The following is a 24,699-nucleotide window of genomic DNA, read 5'->3' on the forward strand; positions in this document are numbered from 1 at the left end:
ATTTTTTGCTATTGCAATCACTGTTGCTATAAATATTGTCAGGAATTCCCTATATTGAGAGATCTCTTGGATACCAAACAGAGTAGAATTATTGGATCACAGGATTTGGGGTTTTTAACTAGCTAATGCCATATCATTTTCTAAAACAGGTATGATGGTTAATTTTATGTGTCAATTTGAAGGGTGCTCTGGGATGAGATTAACATTTAAATTGGTGAATTTTGAGTAAGCAGTTTGCTCTCCATAATGTAGGTGGGCCTCATTCAACAAAAAGACCAGCCTCCCCAAGCAAGAGGGATTCTGCAGCAGATGACCTGGGTTTCATCTGTACCATCAGCTCTCCTGGATCTGCAGCCTGCAAGCCCATGCTGCAAATTTGGGTTTATCAGTCGCCATAATTATATGATATAATTTGGTTGTGTGCCCACCCAAATCTCATCTTCAGTTGTAGTTCCCATAACCCTCACGTGTAGTGGGAGGGACCAGGTGGAGATAATGGAATCATGGGGGTGGTTTCCCCCATCCTGTTCTCATGATAGTGAATTAGTTATCATGAGAGCTGATGGTTTTCTAAGGGGCTTCCCCCTTCTCTGGGCACTCATTCTTCTTCTCCCTGCTGCCATGTGAAGGACATATTTGCTTCCCCTTCCACCACGATTGTAAGTTTCCTGAGGCCTCCCCACTCATGCTGAAATGTGAATCAATTAAACCCCTTTCCTTTATAAATTACCCAGTCTCAGGTATGTCTTTATTAGTGGCATGAAAATTGAGTAATACAGTAAATTAGTGCAGCAGAGAGTGGAGGGTTGCTGTAAAGATACCCACAAATGTGAAAGCAACTTTGGAACTGGGTAACAGGTAGAGGTTGGAACAGTTTTGACGGCTCAGAAGAAGACAGGAAAATGTGGGAAATTTGGGAACTTCCTAGAAATTTGTTGAATGACATTGACCAAAATGCTGATAGTGATATAAACAATGAAGTCCAAGCTGAGGTGGTGTCAGATGGAGATAAGGAACTTGTTGGGAAGCGGAGTAAAGGTTACACTTGCTATGCAAAGAGTTTGGTGGCATTTTGCCCCTGCCCCAGAGATCTGTGGAACTTTGAACTTGAGAGAGATGATTTAGGGTATCTGGCAGAAGAAACTTCTAAGGGGCAAGGGGTTCAAGAGGAAGCAGAGCATAAAAATTTGGAAAATTTGCAGCCTGACGATGCGACAGAAAAGAAAACCTCATTTTCTGGGAAGAAATTCCAGCCAGCTGCAGAAATTTGCATAAGTAATGAGGAGCCAAATGTAAATCACCAAGACAATGGGGAAAATGTCTCCAGGGCATGTCAGAGACCTTCATGGCAGCCCCTTCCATCATAGGCCCAGAGGCCTAGAAGGGAAAAGTGATTTCCTGGGCCAACCCTAAGACCCCCTGCTCTATGCAGCCTCAGGACTGCATATGGTGCCATATATCCCAGCCATGGCTAAAAGGGGACAACATACAGCTCAGGCTGTTGCTCCAGAGAATGCAAGCTCCAAGTCTTGACAGCTTACATGTGGTGTTGGGCCTGCGGGTGCACAGAAGTCAAGAACTGTGGTTTGAGACCCTCTGCCTAGATTTCAGAAGATGTATGGAAACACTTGGATGTCCATTCAGAAGTTGCTGCAAGGGCAGAGCCCTCATGGAAGACCTCTGCTAGGGCACTGCAGCAGGGAAATGTGGGGTTGGAGCCCCCACACAGAATCCCCACTGGGGCACTGCCTAGTAGAGCTGTGAGAAGAGGGCCACCATCCTTCAGACCCCACAATCTGAATCTGATCCACAGACAGCTTATACCATGCACCTGGAGAAGCCACAGACACTCAACACCAGCCTGTGAAAGCAGCCAAGAGGAGAGGTTGTACCCTGGAAAGCCAGAGGGGTGGAGCTGCCCAAGACCATGGGTGTCCACCTCTTGCATCAGCATGCCCAGGATGTGGGACATGGAATCAAAGGAGATCATTTTGGAACTTGAAGGTTTAATGACTGCCCTACAGGATTTCAGACTTGCATGGGGCTAGTAGCCCCTTTGTTTTGGCCAATTTCTCTCATTTGGAATGGGTGTATTTATCCAATGCCTGTACCCCCTTTGTATCTAGGAAGTAACTAACTTGCTTTTGATTTTTCAGGCTCATAGGTGGAAGGTACTTGCCTTGTCTCAGATGAGACTTTGGACTGTGGACTTTGAGTTAATGCTGGAATGAGTTAAGACTTTAGGGGACTGTTGGAAGGGTATGGTTGTATTCTGAAATGTGAGGATATAAGATTTGGGAGGGGCCAGGGCAAAATGATATAGTTTGGCTGTTTCCCCATCCAAATCTCATCTTGAATTGTAGTTCCCATAATCCCCATGTATTGTGGGAGGAACCCAGTGGGAGGTAGTGGAATCCTGGGGCCAGTTACCCTCATGCTGTTCTGGTGAAATCTCATGGTTTTGTAAGGGGCTTTCCCCCCAGCTCAATCTGCACTTCTCCTTCCTGCCGCCATATGAAGAAGGACACGTTTGCTTCCCTTTTCACCATGATGGTAAGTTTCCTGAGGCCTTCCCAGCCATACTGAACTGTGAGTCAATTAAACCTCTTTCCCTTATAAATTACCCAGTCTTAAGTATTTCTTCATAGCAGTGTGAGAATAGACTAATACATCATGTAAGCCAATTTCTTATAATGAATCTCCATGTATTACACATTGGTTCTCTTTCTCTGGAGAAGCCAGACTAAAATAATAGATATACTAATGAACCCTCCTGCTAGCAGTATGTAAGGGTTCCAATCTATAGATGCCTATTTGCTTACCTTGCCTGCAAGTCTTACTCTCCTACAAGGCTGCAGCTAGTGTAATCTTCCAGGTGGTGAAAGAAAAATCTGGTTTTATGCTGTGTCTTTCTCTAAAAACTATTCAGATATGTCCCCTGGTCTGCATTACAGATGGAAGTCAAAATTCCATTAGGCACATCAATAACTTTTCAGATTTATTTCTGACATTCTGCTGCCCTGGTGAGCTGCAACTCCTTTTTTAAGCACAGAATCTACTGTACTAAAGCTTTTTCTGAGACTCTAAAGTATCATAAGCTGAGCCTCTTTGCTGGTGCAGGCAGGGAGAGAGTCTTACCCTCACAGTGTCTTCCTTTCCTGTGAGGCTGCCTCTCAGGCCACCTCTGTGGGTATAGAGGGCCTCAGAGCCCAGGGTGAACCACATCTTATACACACCCAGTGCCCTAGTCAGAGAGGGCCGGGCTCTGCCTCCTGCATGAACTTTACACCTCCACTGTGCTCTTCTTTAAGCCATCAGTACCCCCAGGACACCCTTCCCTCTCTGTCTTCTCTCTTCCCCAGACCCCAGCCTCTCTAATTAAAATATTCCTTCCAATTCTTCAAAGTCCAGCGTGACTTTTCTCTACTGTGACCCTCCATGGTTCATTCTGCTGGAGTTAAGGTCTCTGACTCTTCAGAAAAATCAACTGGGGTCACTCTGGTGGTGTCATCTGGCAGCTTGAGAACCTTGGGCAAGTGAGTTTACCACCCTGAACCTCAGTGTCTTCTGTTGTATCACAGGAACACATTACCTCCCCATGGTGCTTCATAAGGATTAAATGAACTGACACTCAGTTGCATCCTACAGAGCAGGCACCCGGTTAACACTAGGTGGCAGAACATTCTGAGTGGGTCACTCATTTGGGGGGTATTTCTGTGAATGCAACTATATTTGCTTTAACTGACTAATAAAGCCAGAGACATGTAGGTGACAGTAATTTTCTCCATGACCCCACAAACTCTGCCAGAAAGGGCTACCTTGAAAATGTTGTCCCCCAAGTCATCTCTGCATATTTTCTCACAAACTAGGTAAAAACAAATGCATTTATTCTTACCATTAGAGTCTCTAAATCAATTGTTAGCAAAGAAATGCCTGTTCTGGAAAGAACACATATTTTCAAATAACTTCATATTAGTAGTACCATTTATTCAGAATAAAATGTCCCATTTGCGGCCGAGCGCGGTGGCTCAAGCCTGTAATCCCAGCACTTTGGGAGGCCGAGACGGGCGGATCACGAGGTCAGGAGATCAAGACCATCCTGGCTAACACGGTGAAACCCCGTCTCTACTAAAAAATACAAAAAACTAGCCAGGCGAGGTGGCGGGCGCCTGTAGTCCCAGCTACTCGGGAGGCTGAGGCAGGAGAATGGCGTAAACTCGGGCGGCGGAGCTTGCAGTGAGCTGAGATCCGGCCACTGCACTCCAGCTTGGGCGACAGAGCGAGACTCCGTCTCAAAAAAAAAAAAAAGTCCCATTTGCTCTTAAACTCTAGGCTGAAAGCTGGAGGATTGATAGGAGGTGCAATGGCCAAGGTCTCCTTCTTCGAGGGCCCTGGTGGGTTCCCATGTGCCCCAGGCTGACAGTTGCATCAATTTGCAACTTTATCTGCTGGGACATATGCGAAAGTTGGGGACTTGGAAAGACCACTAGACTTCACTGCACTTCAATGTCATCACCTGTAAATTCAGGCGATACAAAAGTTCAAGTGCACACAGGAGATTCAAGGAGGAAGTCTATGAAGATCCAGACTATGTAAAATTCCACACATAATAAGCTATCAGTAAATAGCAAAAATCAACATATTTACAGAGCATAGGGCCCAACTCCTTCATCCTTCTGAAGTTCTTACAATCTATTATATAAACTAGGATTTCTAGATTCCAAGTCTGATTTTTTTTTACTATGTAATGTATTTTCAACTCCCCCTTTACAGTATACAAAAGTACAGTATTTGCAATCCCAGTATGTTGTTACTAAAGTATATAAGAAAATTTTAAGCACACCTAAGGTTAAGTTTTAAATACAAGTAATATTTTTTAAACTCACTATCCTTCTTAGTTTAAAAAAGTGAAGCTCTCAAACTCTCAAAATTGGGTAGAATGCCCTCACTAGCCCATTGCATCAATCTGCTCTTTAAAATATAAATGATCAAAACAAGAGCAATGGATCATGGCTAAGGATACCATCGTGAAGAATTCAAACTAGATGGACAGCTGGTACCCCTTCCTCTGACTGATAACTGACTGAAAATCTCCACATTGTATTTTTTTAAGCCCCATGAAGGGGAAAGCTCTCTTTTCCTAACCTCGAAAAATAGCAGTAATGACAAATCTGGATGAAAACAACAGGAAATATTCCTAAGACCATTCATATGTGATGCTAAAAATCCTACCTTTGCATAACAACCATCATTTAGTTCTTTACAGGTTAGCCCCATCCTCTATCCTGAAAGGTCGAGCTGTTTTCAGTTGGTTGTCCTGTGACAGAAACCAAAACAGCTAATTTGGAACCCAAACTTTAAAGTCGCACTACACAAGGCAGCAGTGGGGAGTGCATCCTGTTCTAGTTTTGGTGGCTCAGGCCTTGTTTCCAATGGCTCACTCTATGTTAAAAGCTTTGCCAATCTTCTACTTCACTTGCCTGACTGATTTACTACACAGTAAAAACTTCCAAGCAGGATTTAACAGGTGTCTACATACAACAGCAAATGAGGACTTGTATGGTGAAATGGAGTCTTTAATAAACATTTAGCTAAAGAAACATTGCAGATTGACACTCTATAAGCCTCACTTATATACACAAAATTAGTCTTCACCCTAGCCACACCTAAAGAGAAAGGGAAAACTAAATACATGAAGATGTTTCTTACCTCCTGACCATTTGATATTCCTCATATAATTCTGTAATTGTTCTTTTAGCACATAGATCCCTTAAAAATAAAGCACTATTATGTCAGATGTCATATAATGTTCTTCTCTATACAGCTATGGGGTATAATTTGAGAGACACCACACAAGAAACACATAGCTCCAAAAATATTCCCTTCTTTAGATTGTCACTAATATCTGAAAATTTCATTATTAGTCCTTTTGGATCACAAGCATAGGAAATAATAATAAGATGTATCATTCTCTGACTACCATGGGCCAAGTTCTTTAAATATATCGTCCCTCAGCCATTCAACAAGTAGAATGGTACTACCAACCCAATTTCCGGTTCAGGAACCTGAGATTTAGAGGAATGGAGCAACTAACACAAGGTTGATGGAAAGTCATGACTCTAAACTCAAGTGTTTCCAATATACTACAACCAGTTCATGTGGTCATCACTAGAAAGACAAAACCACAATCTCTGGTAGATAAAGCAAAAAACACTCCAAGGGATCATTGGGTTCTTTCTGCCACCACAGCTCAAATTTATGAAGAACGTGTCCTCTCTAGCTAAACCTGGAAGAGGTGAAAGATGGAGCCAGGGCCAAGCATGGTGGCTCATGCCTGTAAACCTGGCACTTTGGGTGGCCAAGGCAGTTGGATCCTTGAGCTCAGGAGTCCAAGACCAGCCTGGGCAACATGTTGAAACCTCATCTCTACAAAAAAAAAAAAAAATATATGACAATTAGCCTGGCGTGATGTATTAGTCCATTTTCACGCTGCTAATGAAGATATTCCCAAGATTGGGCAATTTACAAGAGAAAGAGGTTTAATTGGACTTACAGCTCCACATGGCTAGGGAAGCCTCACACTCAAGGTGGAAGGCAAGGAGGAGCAAGTCTCGTCTTACATGGATGGCAGCAGGCAAACAGAGAGGGCTTGTGCAGGGGAACTCCTCTTTTTTAAACCATCAGATCTCATGAGACTTATTCACTATCATGAGAACAGCATGGGAAAGACTTGCCCCCATGATTCAATTACCTCCCACCCAGTCCTTCCCACAACACATGGGAATTCAAGATGAGATTTGGGTGGGGACACAGCCAAACCATATCACGTGGTGGTGCACACCTGTGGCCCCAGCTACTTGCAGGGCTGAGGTAGGAGAATCACTTGAGCTCAGAAGCTGGAGGTTGCAGTGAGCCAAGATCATGCTACTGTACTCCAGCCTGGGTGACAAAGTGAGACTTTGTCAAAAAAAAAAAAAAGGAAAAAATAGGAAGGAAGGAAGGAAGGAAGGAAGGAAGGAAGGAAGGAAGGAAGGAAGGAAGAAAGGAGAAAAAGAGAGAGAGAGAGAAAGAAACAAACTAACTAACTAACTAACTTAGATTTGGTACTGCAGGAAGAACCTTGAACATCCAGGGGTTGACGTGAGTACTGAGTGTCCAGCAGAAGGCAATAGTGCTACGTCGTTGTGATAAAGCCCTGAAAGGAAGGCATCAGGATCCTGAACCCATGTGTTGCCAACATCAGTTTAATCAAGGCTTAGGTTATCATGAAGACAACATAAACCCTGCACTTTCTCCTACTACATTCAAATTTGAAAGACATTTCTACTCGGACGCAACAGCACAGTCAGAAAAATGAAACAGACTCCCAAGATCGCTCCTTCAAAGTCGTAACATCAAAGCATCTAGAAACGGAATTGGAGAATGCCACAGAAATACGAGAAAGCATTCTACAGCTTCTACTTGGGCTTTATAGAAACAAATGTTGTAGGTGGATAAAAAGGGATTAAAAAAAAAAACTTGCCCTTACCTGACTGTACCACCTGTATCACCTTCTGCCAAGTTCCCTGTGGGTAAGTGTAAAGAGAGCAGGAATAGTAGCCAACATCATCTTCAGAGGCATTCCGAAAGAAAAGAGTCACGTTGTTGGAAGCCATCGTTGAATTCAGAAAGTAAACCCTCTCAGCATAGGGCTTCCTTATGACCATGCCATGAGTAGGGCTGAAGATAGCTATGGAATCCTTCTCAGTCCCGATCTTGAACCACTCCACCTGTGTTAAGATGCCCACTGATGGATACACACATTCTAGAGACATATTCTCAGCAAAGGGAACTGATGTATGCCAAAGCACCTCTTCACACAGAGCTGAAATATACAACATCACATTAGTTCTGTTAGCCTTGATGACAGAAACACCAAATCAATATCTTAAACTTTGGAAGCCCTAGCAAGATAGTGCATTGAGATCACGGTAAAGGATGACAGTTTCTGCCTTCATCTAAAAAGGTGTCCTGCTGATCATTGGAAAATGTAACTTTTAGTTTTTCTGAACAAGTGAGAAATTATCCTAGCCAACTAAAGAGCATTGTAAATTCTGAATATGCCACCCCGTAAGAACAAAAACAGGAGCAAAAATTTTAAATGAAGATATAAAGATCATCTTTACCTCTGTATACATGAAGAAGAGCCAAAAGTAAAGTAGGATAATCCATCTCCGGAAGCTGTTTAAAAGGCCGGTCGATTTAAAAAAAATTGCTTTTTATAATGTGACATGCAGATCCCAGCACAATGCAGTTTCCTTCCTCTCAGATGTTATCAGTCGTGTCTTCTTTTTCTAAAGTATGAACACAGGAAAAAGGCCTTAGCTTAAAAGACACAGGTTTGCTCTCGTATGATGGGCAGATTTGAGTTACTTCTCTCTCGGGGAACCAGTCGGCTTCTTTTCAAGCTTTCATTTTCTACAAGGAGTCATTCATTCAACAAACATGTGCTGCATGCATTCTCTGTGCCTGACTCTGCTGTAGGCAATGAGGATACAATAATACAAAAAAAAGTATTAGAACTTACATTCTATGGGGAGGAGGCAGAAACTAAAATAAAGATGTAAAAACATAAATAATAAGTGAAAGGTGGTGCATGCATGGAGCAGGGAAGTCCTCACTGAGAGCATAAGATGAGGCAGAGGCTGGAGTGGGTGGAGGGAGCCAATGCCCAGTACTGACAGCCCATCCTGTGGCCTTCCTTTCAGCTCTCCCTCCTTGCTGATCTCAGGCATTTGCGTTGGTGAGGACCAAAAAACAGATCCAAAGCCCATCAGATACAAAAGTATGGTGGCCCAGAGCACATGCAGATCTACCATTATGCAAGATTTAACTTTTGATTTTGAAATAGAGAGTCACAAGAAGTCACAAACAGAGTACAGAGTACAGAGAGGTCCCTGCTCCCAGGTTCTTCCAGAGGTCATATCTTACATAATTATAGTTCAATATCAAAACAAGATTCATTTTTCAGGTTCATCATTGCTCTCTTCTTTCTTTGATAAAATACAAGTTCTAATTCTTTTTTTTTTTTTTTTTTTTTTTTTTGAGACGTAGTCTCGCTCTGTCGCCCAGGCTGGAGTGCAGTGGCGTGAACTCGGCTCACTGCAAGCTCCGCCTCCCAGATTCACACCATTCTCCTGCCTCAGCCTCCCGAGTAGCTGGGACTACAGGCGCCCATCACCACGCCCGGCTAATTTTTTGTATTTTTAGTAGAGACAGGGTTTCACCGTGTTAGCCAGGATGGTCTCGATCTCCTGACCTTGTGATCCACCCACCTCAGCTTCCCAAAGTGCTGGAATTACAGGCGTGAGCCACCGAGCCCGGCCTAAAGTTCTAATTCTTAAGAACTTGTTAGGAATATATTAGCACGTCAGTGTAAAAAGTATACCCCTATAAAAAGAGGAATTGTATAAATGCATTTGACCCTGGTAAGAGTGTCAAAATAGAAGATGAGTAAAAATTGGGAAAAGTAGGAGCAGAAACCACCGAAGACAATTTTATCTAATGCCAACCCTGAACTTTGTGACTCAGTCTCAAAGTGTATCAGCAAGTGTCGACTACTCAGCATGAGTATCTAATGTGGGAACTTTCTCAGGGAATATAAAATCAACAATGTGATGATAATCAGAACAAATTGTAATGTGTGCATATAATCAAGCATGGTGTTACTTTGTATTTATATGGCATATTTTCTAAAAGCTTTCACATCTGTGGTATTATTTGTGCCTCCAGTTGTTTTGTGATGTAGTCAAAAGAGGTATCTGTTATCTCTGTTTTGTAAATAAGTCAATCCAATAATTACTCCAAATTTTACTGAGTGTTGCCGGGTCCCCTGCTTAGTCCCTTGGAAATACAACCATAAAGAGGACACATCTCTGCTCTCAGGTTATGCATAAGATAGTGGCTCATATCAATTTTAAAGGCAATTTATCATACCAAAACGTGATCATCTCTATACAAAGTCATTTGCTAAGTTTTATGACAGCCAGAGAGAGGACAAATCATTCTAATAGATCGTGGAAAAGGTTTTATAGAAAAAGTGGGAGAAAGACAGAGGCGTGACAATGGGGGTGTTTCAGGAAATGGTGTGACTGCAGTCTTGCGGGTGGGGAAGTGACCGAAAATGAGACTGAGTCTGGATTGAAAGGTGACGTGAGTGACACACATAAAGGAACTGAAACGTGGCGATCAGAAACCGTGGCGTCATGCTGATGTCTGTAACTCCAGCGCCCAGCACAATTCCCCAGGCAAAGCAGGCTCTCAGCAACGCCTGTGACGTCAACACATCGGAGAGGAACGTGGAGCCGCCCGGGAGCGGATGGAGGAAGGGGCGCACACAACTTCGCATTTTGGAAAGATAATCTTGGTCACTGTACAGAACAAACAGGAGTGGCAAGGACATGGAAGACTTCCATCAAGTTGGAAAAATTAATTTCATCTATTATGTCCTAATGACAAGATTTTCTCCTGACAGGCACCAGCAAAAATAAAACTACAAATCCCAGGCTAAACCAAGTCCAGAGAATTCCTGAGGTCCTCAGGACAGGGTCTCCCTAAGTACCCCTCCTGCATTCATATCTCCTGCCTCAGACCTGTGTCCCTTCACACACGAACACACACATCGATACATGCACACATTGACACACACACTCACACACGCAAACGCATGAACCCACACATGCTTTCTCCCACATATGCACGCACTCACACACACACATGCAGTCTCACGCATGCACTCACACATGCTCTACCAGTCACACACACAGCATGCACGCACACTCACACACACATGCTCACACACTGTCTCGATCACATGCATGTACACACATACTCTCACGTCCACGCACACTCACACACATCCATGCACTTACACGTTATCACACTCACATATGCACACTGTCTCACACACTCATACACTATCTCACACAATCACGTGTGTGCACACATACTCTCAAACACACATCCACACACACATGCACTTACACATGCTCACACTCAGGTGTGCACACACTCACACTTTCTCACACACAATCTCACAATCACATGCATGTGCACACAAACTCAAACACACTCACATATGCATGCACTCACACACATGCACACACACGCATGCACTTATACGTGTCCTCACACATGCTCACATATGCACACTGACACAATCTCACACAATCACATGCATGTGCACACATACTCTCAAACACACTCATACATGCATATACTCACACACACACACGCACATGCATGCACTTACGCATGCTCACACACACATTTGCACACACTCTCACACACTCTGTGTCTCTCTCTCTCACACACACACACACACACTCTGCACCTGGAGTGATCTCAAAACAGTGTATGGCCAAAGTCTAAAATACTACCTGCTCTTTTACAGAAAAAGTTTTTCATAACCCCGGTCTAGTTGGAAAGACACACATCAGACGAACACACAAATAAATGCACAGTTATGAAGTGCATGTCACGCTATGAAAAGGAAGCCACACACGCCGGCGTGGGAGAGAATGGCTGGAGCTACAGCCAAGCAGAGGCTGTGTCAGGTTGGTGGTCAGGAAAGGCTCTCGGCAGTGAAGTGTGCTCTGGAATCTGCAGAAGCAGGAGGCTGTAGCCACATGCAGGGTGTGGCCAGGTGTGAGGACGAGCAGTCCAGGTGGATAGGAGAGCAGGTGCACAAAGTCAGAGACTTCGTGGAAGTTTTTCCATCATTGTAGCTAGATCCATTGAGAGGAGATGGAAACAGAAACATGTAGAGATGAGTGGGGTGGGAGTACATTTGCCTTATACACTTCCTGATACAATTCTAAGAGCAACTGGAGATTGTTAAGCACCAGAACAATATGATCAGATTTAAGTGATTAGAAAGATAACTGACCACCACCCGCTTCACTTTCCTCACTCCTGGCAGTATTGTGCCTGAGTTTGAGTATCCACTCCTTTCCACACACCACAGGGATATTACGACAAATCTAAGCTATTCTACTAAAAACTATGATTTTGTGCGTGCGTGTGTGTGTGTGTGTGTTTGTGTGTGTGTGTGTAGAGATGGGGACTTGCTATGTTGCCCAGGCTGATCTCAGACTCCTGGTCTCAAGTGACCCTGCCACTTCAGCCTCCTGAGTATCTGGGACTATAGGCATGAGCCACCACACTCAGCTAATTTTTTAAAATTATTTTTTGTGGAGACAGGGTCTTGCTACATTACCCAGGCTTGCTTGGAACTTCTGGACTCAAGTAATCCTGCACTTGTACATGTTGGCCTCCTAAAGTGTTGGGAGTACAGGCATGATCCACCACGCCCAGCCTGAAAACTATGATTGATTTGAAGGGTCAGAGAAGCCAACTATGGCCTGAGCTGGCCCATCAGATTGAAGGAAGTTATTCACATTCCATGCCAGAAAAACAGCACGGAATGTGAACAATTTCTCTTCTCTCCATCCCTGTTTCTATTTTTATCTCCTCTCATTATGCATGAACAAGAATGCTGTCCTGGTTACCACAGGCAGCCATATTGAAGGACAAACAGGGTGGTAGAGAGAGACAGAATGAACATGGGGCTCAGATGGCGTTACTGAGCTACTGAATCCACCACCTCTGAAGTCTGAACATATTATATAGAATTACAAGGGGCCCTGAATAGCCAAAATGGTATTGAAAAAGAAGAAAATGCTGAAAGACTAACATTTCCCAATTTCAAAACTGTAGTACACAGCTACAGTAATCAAAACAGTGTGGCTATTGGCATATACATAGACACAGACCAAGGAAATTGAAATGATCAAAACAGATGTTAGGCAGATGCGGAGAAAAGAGAACATTTATACACTGTTTGTGAGAAGGTAAATTAGTACAACGTCTATGGAAAATAGTTTGGCGATTCCTCAAAGAACTAAAAATAGAATTACCATTAGATCCAGCAGTCCCACCACAGGGTATCTACCCAAAGGAAAAGAAATCGATATATCAAAAATATACCTGTCCTTATATGTTTATTGCAGCACTATTCACAATAACCAAGATATGGAATCAACCTAAGTGTCCATCAGTGAAGGATTAGATAAAGAAACTGTGGTATATATACACAATGGAATACTACACAACCATAAAAAGAAGGAAATCATGTCTTTTGCAGCAACATAGATAGATCGGGAAGCCATTATATTAAACAAAACAGCTCAGACACAGAAACTCAAATACCACGTGTTCTCACTCATAAATGGGAGCAAAATAATGTGTACCCATGGACATATAGTATGCAATAATGGACATCAGAGACTTGGAAGAATGGGAGAGCAGGAAGGGGTGAGGGATAGAAATTACTTAATGCATACAATATATATTATTCACGTGATGGTTATATTAAAAGTCCAGACTTCACCACTACATAAAACTGCCCTTGTACAAAACTGCCCTTGTACCCCTTGAATTTATACAAATAAAAATAATAATAAGCCCACACATCTCTGAACAATTGATATTCAACAAGGTGCCAATCCCACTGAATGGGGAAAGAACAGCTTCTTCAATAAATGATCCTGGGGCAACTGGATAGCCACATGCCAAAGCATGAAATTGGATCCCCACCTCCCATGAAACACAAAAACTAACTTAAAATGGGTTGACCTAAATATAAGACCTTAGACTGTAGAAATCTTAGAATAAAGCACAGGGGTAAATTTTCAAGACCTGGAAGTTGGCAATGGATTCCTAGATATGACACCAAACTTATGGGCAACAAAAGACAAAAAATAAATTGGACTTACCAAAATTAAAAACTTTTGCGCATCAAAGGACATTTTCAAGAAAGTGAAAAGTCAGCCTACAGAATGCAAGCACCTATTTGCAAATAATCTATCTGATAATGGTCTAATATCCATAACATATAAGGAACTCTCACACTTTAACATAAAAGAAACAACCCAGTTTTCAAATGGGCAAAGTACTTGAATAGACATTTTCTCCAAAAGATGCTCAACATTATCAGTCAGGAAGGAAACACAAATACAAACCACAATGAGAACTCACTTTATATCTACTAGAATGGCTATAATAAAAAAGAGAAAAATAAATATGTTAGGGAAAATGTGGAGAAATTGGAACCCTTGTGTACTGCTGCACAAGAGTTGTAAAGAAATGTAAAATAATGCAGCTGCTGTGAAAAACAGTTTAGAGATTCTTCAAAAAGTTCAACAAGATTACTATATGATGCAGCAGTTTTATTTCCTAGGTATATACTCAAAAGAATATACTCAAACCAATATTTGCAGACCAATGTTTATAGCAGCATTATTCACAAAAGCCAGAAGGTGGTAACAACCCAAACGTCTGCCAATGGGCGAACGAATGAACAAATTGTGATCAAATCCCTACAATGGAATATTACTCAGCCATAAAAAGGAATGAAGGGCTGATGCATGCTACAACATGAATAAGCCTTGGCAACACTATGCTAAGTCAAACAATGCAGAAACAAAAGGCCACATTTTGTAAGAATCCGTTTATACGAAATATCCAGATAGTTAAATCCATGGAGATGGAAAGCAGATTGGTGACTGCCAGGGAATGTTGGAAGGAGGGAATAGGAGGGACTGTTTAAGGTATGGGGTTTTCTTTGAAAATGATGAAAATGTTTTGGAATCTGATAAAAGTGGTAGTCGCAGAACATTGTAGATGTATTAAATGCCACCGAACTGTACACTTTAAAATGTTTAATCTTGGCCGGGTGCGGTGGCTCACACCTGTAATCCCAGTACTTTGGGAGGCCAAGGCAGGTGAATCACTTCAGGTCAGGAATTCAAGATCAGCTTGGCCAACATGGTGAAACCACATCTCTACTAAAAGTACAAAAATTAGCTGTGCATGGTGGTGCGCAACTGTAATCCCAGCTACTTGGGAGGCTGAGACAGGAGAATCACTTGAACTCAGGAGGCATAGGTTGCAGTGAGCTGAGATCGTGCCACTGCACTCTAGCCTGGTCAACAGAGCAAGACTCCGTTTCAAAAAAAAAAAAAAGAAGTTTAATCTTATGTTGAATAAATCTTAGGAGAACAATGTCATGTGAATTTCACTTCAATTTTTAAAAATTATTGTTAGTGAATAACAAGAGTTCACATTCACCCCAGGTCTAACCAATGGATGACGCCACCCCATCTTGCTGTTGGCCACATATTTATCTATTTCAGTTGATCCCCCGACCACCCCGGTCCAAAGATGCCAAGTACATTCTAAGAACACAGTACATTATCATAGTACAGTCTCAGCGTAGAGTCCACGGACACACTCTGTGTCACAACTTTGTGATAGCAGCTGGAAATAAATAATGCAAAGGATCATGATAGTCGAGGTTGCCAGATAAATGATGTATTTTAAAAAATCATTACGTGTTTATTAAACAAATGCCAAAACATATATATTTTCTGAGGGAGGGGTCAGGGCTGGGTAAAGTGGGGTAGAGGGGCAGGTAGAGAGGTAGAAGGGCCGAGGGCCAAGCCAGGCATCTGCAACACTGTACTGCCTCGAATCCTAAGAGAAACGAGATGAAACACAGCATCACCCACTCTTGGTGGCTTCTACGATCAGGCCCAAAGCGAACTACCTCACTCAGGATGAAGAAATGAGGTGCGTGGGAGGAGGATTGGAAAAGGGTACTAACTGGTAATAACTTGTAGGAACTCCTTATTCCCAAGGCATCCAGAGCCAACTAGTGAAGAGATGAAGGAAACTTAAGTGTATTTGCACCCTGGAATCAAGGACCCTAGAGGTCACGGATCCGAATGAAAGGGGCTGAAAGACTTGCAGCTGAAGACAAAGTTCAGCTGGTACGACTTTGCTAGAGATGAGCCCTATTTATCAACATCTAACCAAAGACAAATAGAGACGGCGCTTGAGCTATTTTTGTTACGTCGGCAGCCATTTTTTGCATGATTTATGAAGGGATTTTGGCTTGAGGTTTTTTTTCTAATAGAGCTGTCTGTATAAAAGAGCTTTGTCCTCAAGGAAGTCATTAATCAAAATATTACTGGATTTCTCTACTATTAAAAATGTCTCAGCTAACCACAAGAGCATGACTTCATCTCACAAGCTTGCCTCTGAATGCAGACTCCTAGGTGGCCTGGCGGGGTGGGGACAGGGAACGCTCTTCAGCCACACTGTTCTTCTTCCCGTAGGCTGTCCACGCAGGCAGTACCTTCCCTGTCACCTCAGTTTCGTTGTTTCTGCTACTTACAATATGTCCTGCTTCCCCAGATGTCTCTACGGTTTCTGGGCATTGGGTGGAGTCTCCTGGTGTCAACTCAATGACCCCACCTTCCCCAGTTTATGCAAACACACCTGATGTGTGTGATGGAGAATCTGCTCTGATATCTTTCGACACGTGCTTGGAAAACAATTCACATGCTGGAAAGCAGAGGACTGCTAACAGAAAATCTAGCTCAACTCAGAACAAGTGACTGGGGCTGGGAAGATAACAGTATGAGGTCCTTTGCTCCCTCTGCTCTTTCTCAGATGTGAGGGTTTGTCTGCCTGCTTTCTGCTGGGATGCCCCAGCTGTTAAGAGGCTCATCCTTCCAGTAAGATTTCCACAGGAACACAATAGCCTGGGTTTCTGCTCCCTTCCTCAAATCATCTCATTAAGAGAATCTTTCCAATGTGGGCCGCATGGTCTCCTCTAGACCACGATACCCTTAGAACCTTGGCAAGTCATACACGTGTCCCCAGGAGTGAGGCTACTGCTGAGTGACCAGTAGAACCCCACTTCCAGTCAACGCCGGCTCCCGCTGGGGTTCAGCAGGGATCCTCCAGGACAGGGCTCTGAAACTACGGCCTGAGGGCTGCATGCAGCCCACTGTCTGATTTCCATAAACAGTTTGGTTGGAGACAGTCATGCTCATTTGGTTACATACCATCTACCACTGTTTTTGTGCTACGATGCTGGAACCAAGAGGTGTTAGGTCACAACTGACAGACACCACATGGCCTACAAAGCTGTAAATATTAACTACCTGGCCCTTTACAAAAAAAGCTTCCCAACCCTTGAGTAGGATAATAAATCTTTGGATCGTGGACATTTATTATTTAAGTTCATCCTTTTTCAGTCTTGCTGGAGAGAAGGAAGATTTAGCTTGATAGACCAGATGCTGGTAAAATTAGCTCAGTTTTCTTATTCTCGAGAACTTTACTATCAGATCTATTATAAACACAATTCTAGAGACAGACTGACAAAAAGTACTTAAATGGCACCCTTTTACTACAAACTGCACCCCTCATTAAACTAACAGTTTACAGAACACCGAGCACTTAACTTACTCCAGCTTTTTCTCGCAGCTCTCTTTTCCTGCTGCATCAACTTGCCGTGGTTTCACTGGCAGCCCCCAGCCCTTCGCACACAATTGATTTAAAAAGTTGAGCTCAGAACCATCCAATCTTTTTTCTGAGAAGGTTACTAACCTTGAGATGTGAGTGCTGCTCGCTCTAACGCTTCTTCCCATCTGTGTCTTGGTTAAGGGCTTTTATCGTATCCTGTTTATCATCCTGTTTATCGCGGCCTCTTAGCCTCAACCCCCTCTTGGTCACTGCAAGCTCCCGGTTGCTCCTTCCCTTAATTAGCACTGCAGGAGCTGCAGGGAGCTGACTCTGCCTGTGCCCCTGAGCTCTTCTCTCTACCAGCACTTCTTCAGATAGCAACTGAAGTGAAGCACTAATATTTCATGAAGCGGGGTTTTTTGAAGTCAGGTTTACCTGTTTCTGGAAGCAACTTTACCATTGCAGCTACCCAGACTCATTTCAAACTCAGATGAAGTTCTGTCCCTCTTTTCCCCAAAGAATCTACAATTTGAAAGGACGCACTTCTCCTTTCTAACTCTAAATAGAAACTACACTCCCCGCCGAAATCAGAGTTTGTTTCTTTGCCTTTTCTTCCCCGTTTTCTTTTTCTGCCAATCAAAGCACGTTAGATTCAGCTGTCTCTTTAAGTCAAGAAGCTTTCTTATCTCTGCCCATATCTAAGTATGTTTCGGTCTTACTTTCTAGATACTGTCTTTTTTTTTCTTTGCCTCCCATTCTCCGACACAAAAGTACACAAGTCGGTGTTTCCTGAGAACGAATCCTGCATGTTTAGCAGCTTTTGTCTCTTAGAAACACTAGCTTTTTTAGCTGCACCAGGCCATGGCAAAGTTAGTTTTATTGATTCCTTTGATTTATTAGGTTATGGAGGTTCCTTCCTGGTTAAACCACCATGAAGGATTGTGGCTGAGGCTTTAGTGTGTAAAATTCACAGAAAGACTAGGAAGGAAGGACCACATTTGACAGGTGAGAAGACACTCATGGTGCTGCCCTACCCTGCACATTTAATTACGCCTCGCAGGTGCAGGACTGGTCTCTTCTGCTGGACCACTGCATGTCCGAAAGCAAGGGAGAAGAAAGTGCAATACTGCCTCTCATGACACAAGTGTTTACTGAGCCTTGTCGTGGGCCAAAGGTAGCCAGAGGTAGCCTTCTCAAACACCTGCCTGACTCTCGTCACTCCCTTCAGTGCCTCACTGTCCTCAAGAGAATATCCAAATGTCTTACCGACTTGCAAGGCCTGTGTCATTGATCGCTGCCATTTTCCCGGTGTTATGTCTTACAATTCTTCTGCTCACTCCTAGTCTTTATTGCTCATCCACCTTACATTGGGTAATTTGAGGACAAAGCTCTGATGGGGCAGGGTGTTCTCACATGGAGTTTCCTCACCTTCTCTTATCCCTCTCCCATCCAGCAGGTCTCAGCTCAAATGTATCTTATAAGACACTCTCCCTGGGGCCTGCATCTGTCCAGTGAGTTTCCAGAGAACCCCAAATACATCCTCTCTGAAACACTTACCACATCCTATTGTGATGCCTATTCACCCTCTGCATTTTTTACTAGAGCCTTATAGGCACTTCCAGGCCCAGGTAAAATCTCATCCCTGCTCTATCAGATCCTTGCACAGGGCCCTTGCCCACACCAGGTGCTTAATCAGCACTCGTAGAATGAGGACGAAGCCATGCAATCACTTCCATCTACACGGTTTCCATAGTGTGGTCACAATCCCAATTCCATCTTGTTTCCATCTGCCATCGTTAGGGCTGGGTTTTTTTTTTTTTTTTTGCCTCAACTTTCGATTTTCTCAAGGAAAAAGACAAAAACTGCCTTGACCCAAAACACCCACTGATTTTTGCAGGACAGACCCAAAGACAAGTTTTCTTTTGAGTCAAAACTCTTCTTCAAAATTATTCAATGGGCCCTGAAGTGAACCTCACACATCGTCTGAAACAGTCCCCGTCTACCCACGTGGTTCACAATAGGGTGAATGCAAATCCTATCTATCATGACTGCTTATACCTACAGGGACCTGGCTTGAAAGTATCTTTTAATCTTTTGCTTACTCCCTGACTCACAAAATCCAGATCGCTAGAGGCTGGGGGTTTTTCCCAAATTACTTTTTCATGGTCACTCCCTAATTCAGTGTTCACAGGCAAATACACACACACACACACACACACACACATACATCCTTCTCCTTCTTATCACCCACATCCCATATAAGCTACTGCTATTTTGGTTTTTTTAAAATTTTTTTATTATTTAGCTATTGCTATTTTTAAGGCAGGCACAATGGAGATATATTTTGTTGTTTTTCTGTAGAGGTCTATCCTCTCTGGTTTATTTAGCTTCTTCTTGGAGGCTCTCGAAATCTTGTAATAAATACAAAGAACCCAAGACTTAGCTTTGAATCATTTCCAGAGAAACAGGCATCCCAAGATCTTGGCCCCAAGGATGCAACGTTGTCCCCCCAACATGGAACTACAAAATTTTACTCAGCAAATAGGGGAAATGTTGAAACATCACATGATCGATAATAAATTACAAAACAAACAATAAAAATAACCTGAGACAAATGAAATTGCCCTATCCCTCCAGAGAACAGATGTCCTAAATGTTCTAACCAGCAGAACAAATGGGCGTAAAGAGGGAAAGTAGTGAGATAGATTGAAGATTACCACTCAGAGATGAACAGAGCCCTTTCTCCAAGTTTTTCATGACCCTTACAAAAGCCTTTTTGACCAATTTTAAGCAAAAGTACTCTTTAACCTTACCAGTTGTTGACAGAAGCAGAAACAGCAGAAGCCATCACCTCCCTAGTTGCAGCATCGCATCAGCTCCCTCCTTCCTCTTTTTTTCTAAGGTCACCAAGGCACTAACTCGCTGTTCTACCAAAGGGTAAGGAAAGAAAGAATCAAGCATTTACCCTGCCTTTCCTGTACAATTTATAATTCAAGGTGACCCGAGTTTCTCTTTATAGAAAAATTCAGCTACTAAGTGGAAAAAACAATCTTAGTTATTTTTCGTCACCATTTTGCAACCCCTATTAAAATAACAGATGGAGACAATTGTTAATAGATGCTAAAACCATGAGGTGGAAGGTTAATGGGGAACCTTATAATGAAAGGTGCTGCTGATTGACAATACCTGAGCCCTCGGATCAACCCATAATCTCGCTAAACATGGCACAGCCAGGCACGAGGGGGCTCCGGACAAGATGCAGCAGCAAGAAAGCAGCGCCACCTAGGAAGTCGTCTTCCCTAAGCAGCTGAGCCTGAATGCAGCCAAGCCTCTAGAAGTAACCAGCAGTGCATAGAAAATACAGGCAATAGCTGGGCGCGGTGGTTCACACCTGTAATCCCAGCACTTTGGGAGACCGAGGCAGGCGGATCACTCTGCAGTTTGAGACCAGCCTAGCCAATATGGTGAAACCCCATCTCTACTAAAAATACAAAAATTAGCCTGTTGTGGTGGTGCACATCTGTAATCCCAGCTAATGGGAGGCTGAGGCACAAGAATCACTTGAACCTGGGAGGCAGTGGTTGTAGTGAGCCAAGATCGCGCCACTGCACTCCAATCTGGGTGATAGAGCGAGACTCCATCTAAAAGAAGAAGAAAAGAAAAAGAAAAAAAGAAAATACAGGCAATAAAAGACTGAGTTAAAAGACACTAAGAGCCCACAAGGAAGCAACAAACTGAACATAGAAAGCAGAAGCTACTGCAGAACAAACAGCTCAGTTTCCTCCAGCAACAAAAGGCAATTATGATGAACACAATCAGTAAATGCCAAAAAGATACTTGACTTTTTTTTTTTTTTTTTTTTTTGAGACGGAGTCTTGCTCTATTGCACAGGCTGGAGTGCAGTGACACGATCTTGGCTCACTGCAACCTCCACTACCTGGGTTCAAGTGATTCTCCTGCCTTAGCCTCCCAAGTAGCTGGGGTTACAGGCATGCACCAACACGCATGGCTAATTTTTGTAATTTCAGTAGAACAGGGTTTTGCCTTGTTGGCCAGGCTGGTCTTGAATTCCTGACCTCTGGTGATCCTCCTGCCTCAGCCTCCCAAAGTGCTCAAATTACAGGCATGAGCCACTGTGCCTGGCCAGATACTTGATATTTTAAATACCCTTTCCTGGGAAAGACTAATAGCAATTTTGTAATTTCATCAGCATGATAAAGAAAGTTTATGAGAAACTAACAGCAACCTTGATAGTGAGACACTAGAGAAATCTCAATTCAATTTTGAAATAAGACAAGAATGGCCACAATCACTGTCCATATTTAACATATTCCGGAGGTTTTAACTAAATGTAATAGATTTTAAAAAGGAATAGGAGCTGTGAACCTTGAACATTTTTTAAAATGTGTGATTTGTAGGTGATCCACCTAGAGAATACGGTCAAATAAAACAGAAAAGAATTTAATAAGCTGCCTAGCAAAATAATTTTATAAGACTCAGTTGCTTTATTGTATATCATATCCAAAAGAACAGCAAAATTTACACGTGCATATGTATATGCAGGTATAAATGTGTGCCCGTGTGAATAGATTTGAATGTATCTCAAGAATTTATAGGATTCAAACAAAGAAATTTGCTAATTTATCAAAGGAAATAAAAGAAGTCTTGAATAAATGGAGGCATGTCCTATGCTCCTCTATGGCAAGACACAATGTTGAGAATGCATCCAAAATATTTTTTTTAGTTACCTGGAATTTTATACTCTTTTCCATTATTAAGCAGGTCAGGCTCTGAACGGCTATTCATGAGGCACTTATTGACAGCACTCTGTAAAAAGGTCTTCACTTAGTATATTGCAGAAATGTTATATGTTTGCACAGTCAATCACTGAAGACCTTTTGCAACACACACATCCCCATAAAAGTAAGCAATGGATGAACTGCTGTGAAAGTGCTCCCAGGAGCAGAAATCCACACCCTGGTTCTTACCTGGTTTTAGCATTGCCACGGGCCCAGCAAACTTCACCTACGACTCCCTTGGCCACTGTTCTTTTCTTCCTCCACTGTTTTTAGTCCCCCTCTCTTGAGGGTCTCAAGGTTTCAAGGAAATAAGTACTTACACACACATCTTAAGCACTCCAGACCTCAAGCATCAGGCCCGGGTAAGTGCTAAGTTTTTCTTTGGGAATTTTTCTAAATGACACCAGGAAGCAGCAGCCAGCACAGCTATGTGGACAAACAGGAACTTGCAGATACCTACTATCTCTTTCCCCCAGTTCCAGTCCCCTGACAAAGCTCATGCCCTTCTCCTCTGCATTCCACATCCCCTTCTGCTGCAACTATTTGATAACATTGCACACTGCATTATGGCTACTTAGTAAAGTGGGTGAGAGTTGCCATCCTGTAAGTAAAACAGTGTGAGCTTTGCAGAGAGACCTGGGTTCAAATCCTGTTCCATGCCTGGCTAGCTGTGGGACCTCCAGTCCCCAGCACACTGATGGCAGCGCAGATCCCGGCTAGGCCACGGCCAGTCACCCAGGAAGGCAGCCCCCACCTCATGTTACCCGTGGCCCAGTGGGCTCCACTCTTGTCAGGGTCCACTGACGGTGTTTTAACACTCTCCGTGTTAAAAAGGTTGTTTTGCCTCCTGAACTCTCAATACTGCTGTGTCTCAGATTATTTAAAGAAAATTTCATTTTCCAAAATGGCAGAAACCCCATATTGCTTAAATTAAGATATATTCTTTCGAGAATTTTTTACTGAGAACATTTTCATCTGCAACTGGACAATGTAGCTTATATCTGAACTGCTTAGTTAGCATCTACAGAACAGTCACTGTCCCCAAAACCCACCACCTTAGCAAGGTGCCTGAATGAGGGAGGGTCTCCAGTTTCCGCCACACCTTGGGCCGCCCCTCCCTGGAATCTGAATCTGGTACGATGTTATCTAACGTGGTTAAGATCACATCTCTCAGGCTCCCCGAATCCAGTCCAATACACACCTTGTTGAATTTATTAACAACCTTGCATTTCACGCTCCAAAGTGTCTTGATTTGGGTGACAAACTCTATGGTCACCCTAAGAGCCACGAAGGGGGCTGTGGGTTTGAAGGAAACCCCTCGGTTCCAGGAAAACCAGGACAGTGGGTCATCCTTGATAGAGCAGGGACCAGGACCCCCTGGGTCCAGCCCACCTTCCCTCATGGCCAGCTCGCTTGAGGGGCTGGGGTATGTCTTCTAGCCAGGTCTCAGTTAGGACTGCCCTCAGCCATCAGAAAGCATCTAACAATTCTGGCTTTCAAAGGGGGCAGGGCCAGAGTCTCACCCACCTCTTCCTAGGACAGGTGGCCTATTTGAAAAGTTGCCTCCTTGTCCCCGAAGACTACACGGCTTCAGGAAGGGCAGGCTGCATCAGCCGGAAAAGGTCCTTCCATAGCCCTGCCCCAGGCAAGGGCATTTATTCACCCTTACCTGCACCTGCTTGAGGTGGTCAACGGTGGTTCCGAAAACCAAACAGGGTCCTGAGGGAACCAGCTCTTTCATCCACTGGAGAGAGAAGACAGCGCATCTTATAAAATAAACAGATGCACCAATATACGAATAAATACTTTAAATTCTTTCTCACCTGCTGGCACACTCTACGTAAAGTTGTCCCCTTTGTCTTATGTTTGTGTTTTGTGTTCGTCTCTGGACCCTCCAGCTTGAATATGTGTTCCTTGGTGTGAAGACTGCCTTGTTCACTGTGTTTGTGTTTGCCTGGCACCAGGTAGTTTCTCGAGACTTTGACGTGCTGACTCCAGGACAGCCCCAGGCAAACCCAGACAGCTGATCACCCTAGCTCTATCCCCAGTGCCAAGGGCAGTGCCCAGTATAGAGTAAGAGTTCACGAAACAATTGCTGCCTGGCTATGATCTTGACTGTTACTTTGCAGTTTTGTTCTTAGAATTTGAAGAGTGGGAAGGAAGTGCCAAAATGCCCATTAGGATCTTAATAAATACAAGTGCTAGCTCAGAGGGAGAGCTTAAAGCTTTCTCCCGCTGGGCCCTCACTCCATCCCAGAAGGAGATAGGATGCCACGGTTGACCAGATGCACCAGCCTGCCTCCTGCCAAGCAGCACCATCCTCTCTGTCTATGCTTTCTGCATCACTTCGCTTGGGCTCCCTGAAACCAGTCCAATATTCACCTTGTTGTATTTATTACCAAGCTTGCATTTCATTTTCAAAAGTGTCTTGATTTGGATGACAAATTCCATGGCCACCCTAAGAGCCCTGTATCTAGGGGCTGGAAGACCAGATGCTGCACCTGCCAGAATCCCTGGCAGCCAGATTCCAGATGAGATTCTGTCAACC

General features: G+C 43.4%; 1 protein-coding gene across 4 annotated transcripts in view; it reads right to left on the reverse strand.

Moving 5' to 3' along the window:
• Positions 1–23,231, reverse strand: part of CD226 (CD226 molecule) — a 99,540-nt gene extending 76,309 nt beyond the window's left edge. The window contains exons 1-3 of one of the 4 annotated variants that reach the window (XM_009192900.4): positions 22,341–23,231; positions 8,166–8,333; positions 7,529–7,864 (exon numbers count right to left, since the gene is read on the reverse strand). In XM_009192900.4, the coding sequence (XP_009191164.1) occupies positions 7,529–7,864; positions 8,166–8,211 (382 nt within the window). In that variant the 5' untranslated portion in view covers positions 8,212–8,333; positions 22,341–23,231. The other 3 variants (XM_009192902.4, XM_009192899.4, XM_009192901.3) reach the window with 3 other exon arrangements.
• Between the last annotated feature and the right edge of the window lie 1,468 nt (positions 23,232–24,699).

This window comes from Papio anubis, chromosome 19 (genome assembly GCF_008728515.1).
Source record: "Papio anubis isolate 15944 chromosome 19, Panubis1.0, whole genome shotgun sequence".
NCBI lineage: Eukaryota > Metazoa > Chordata > Mammalia > Primates > Cercopithecidae > Papio > Papio anubis.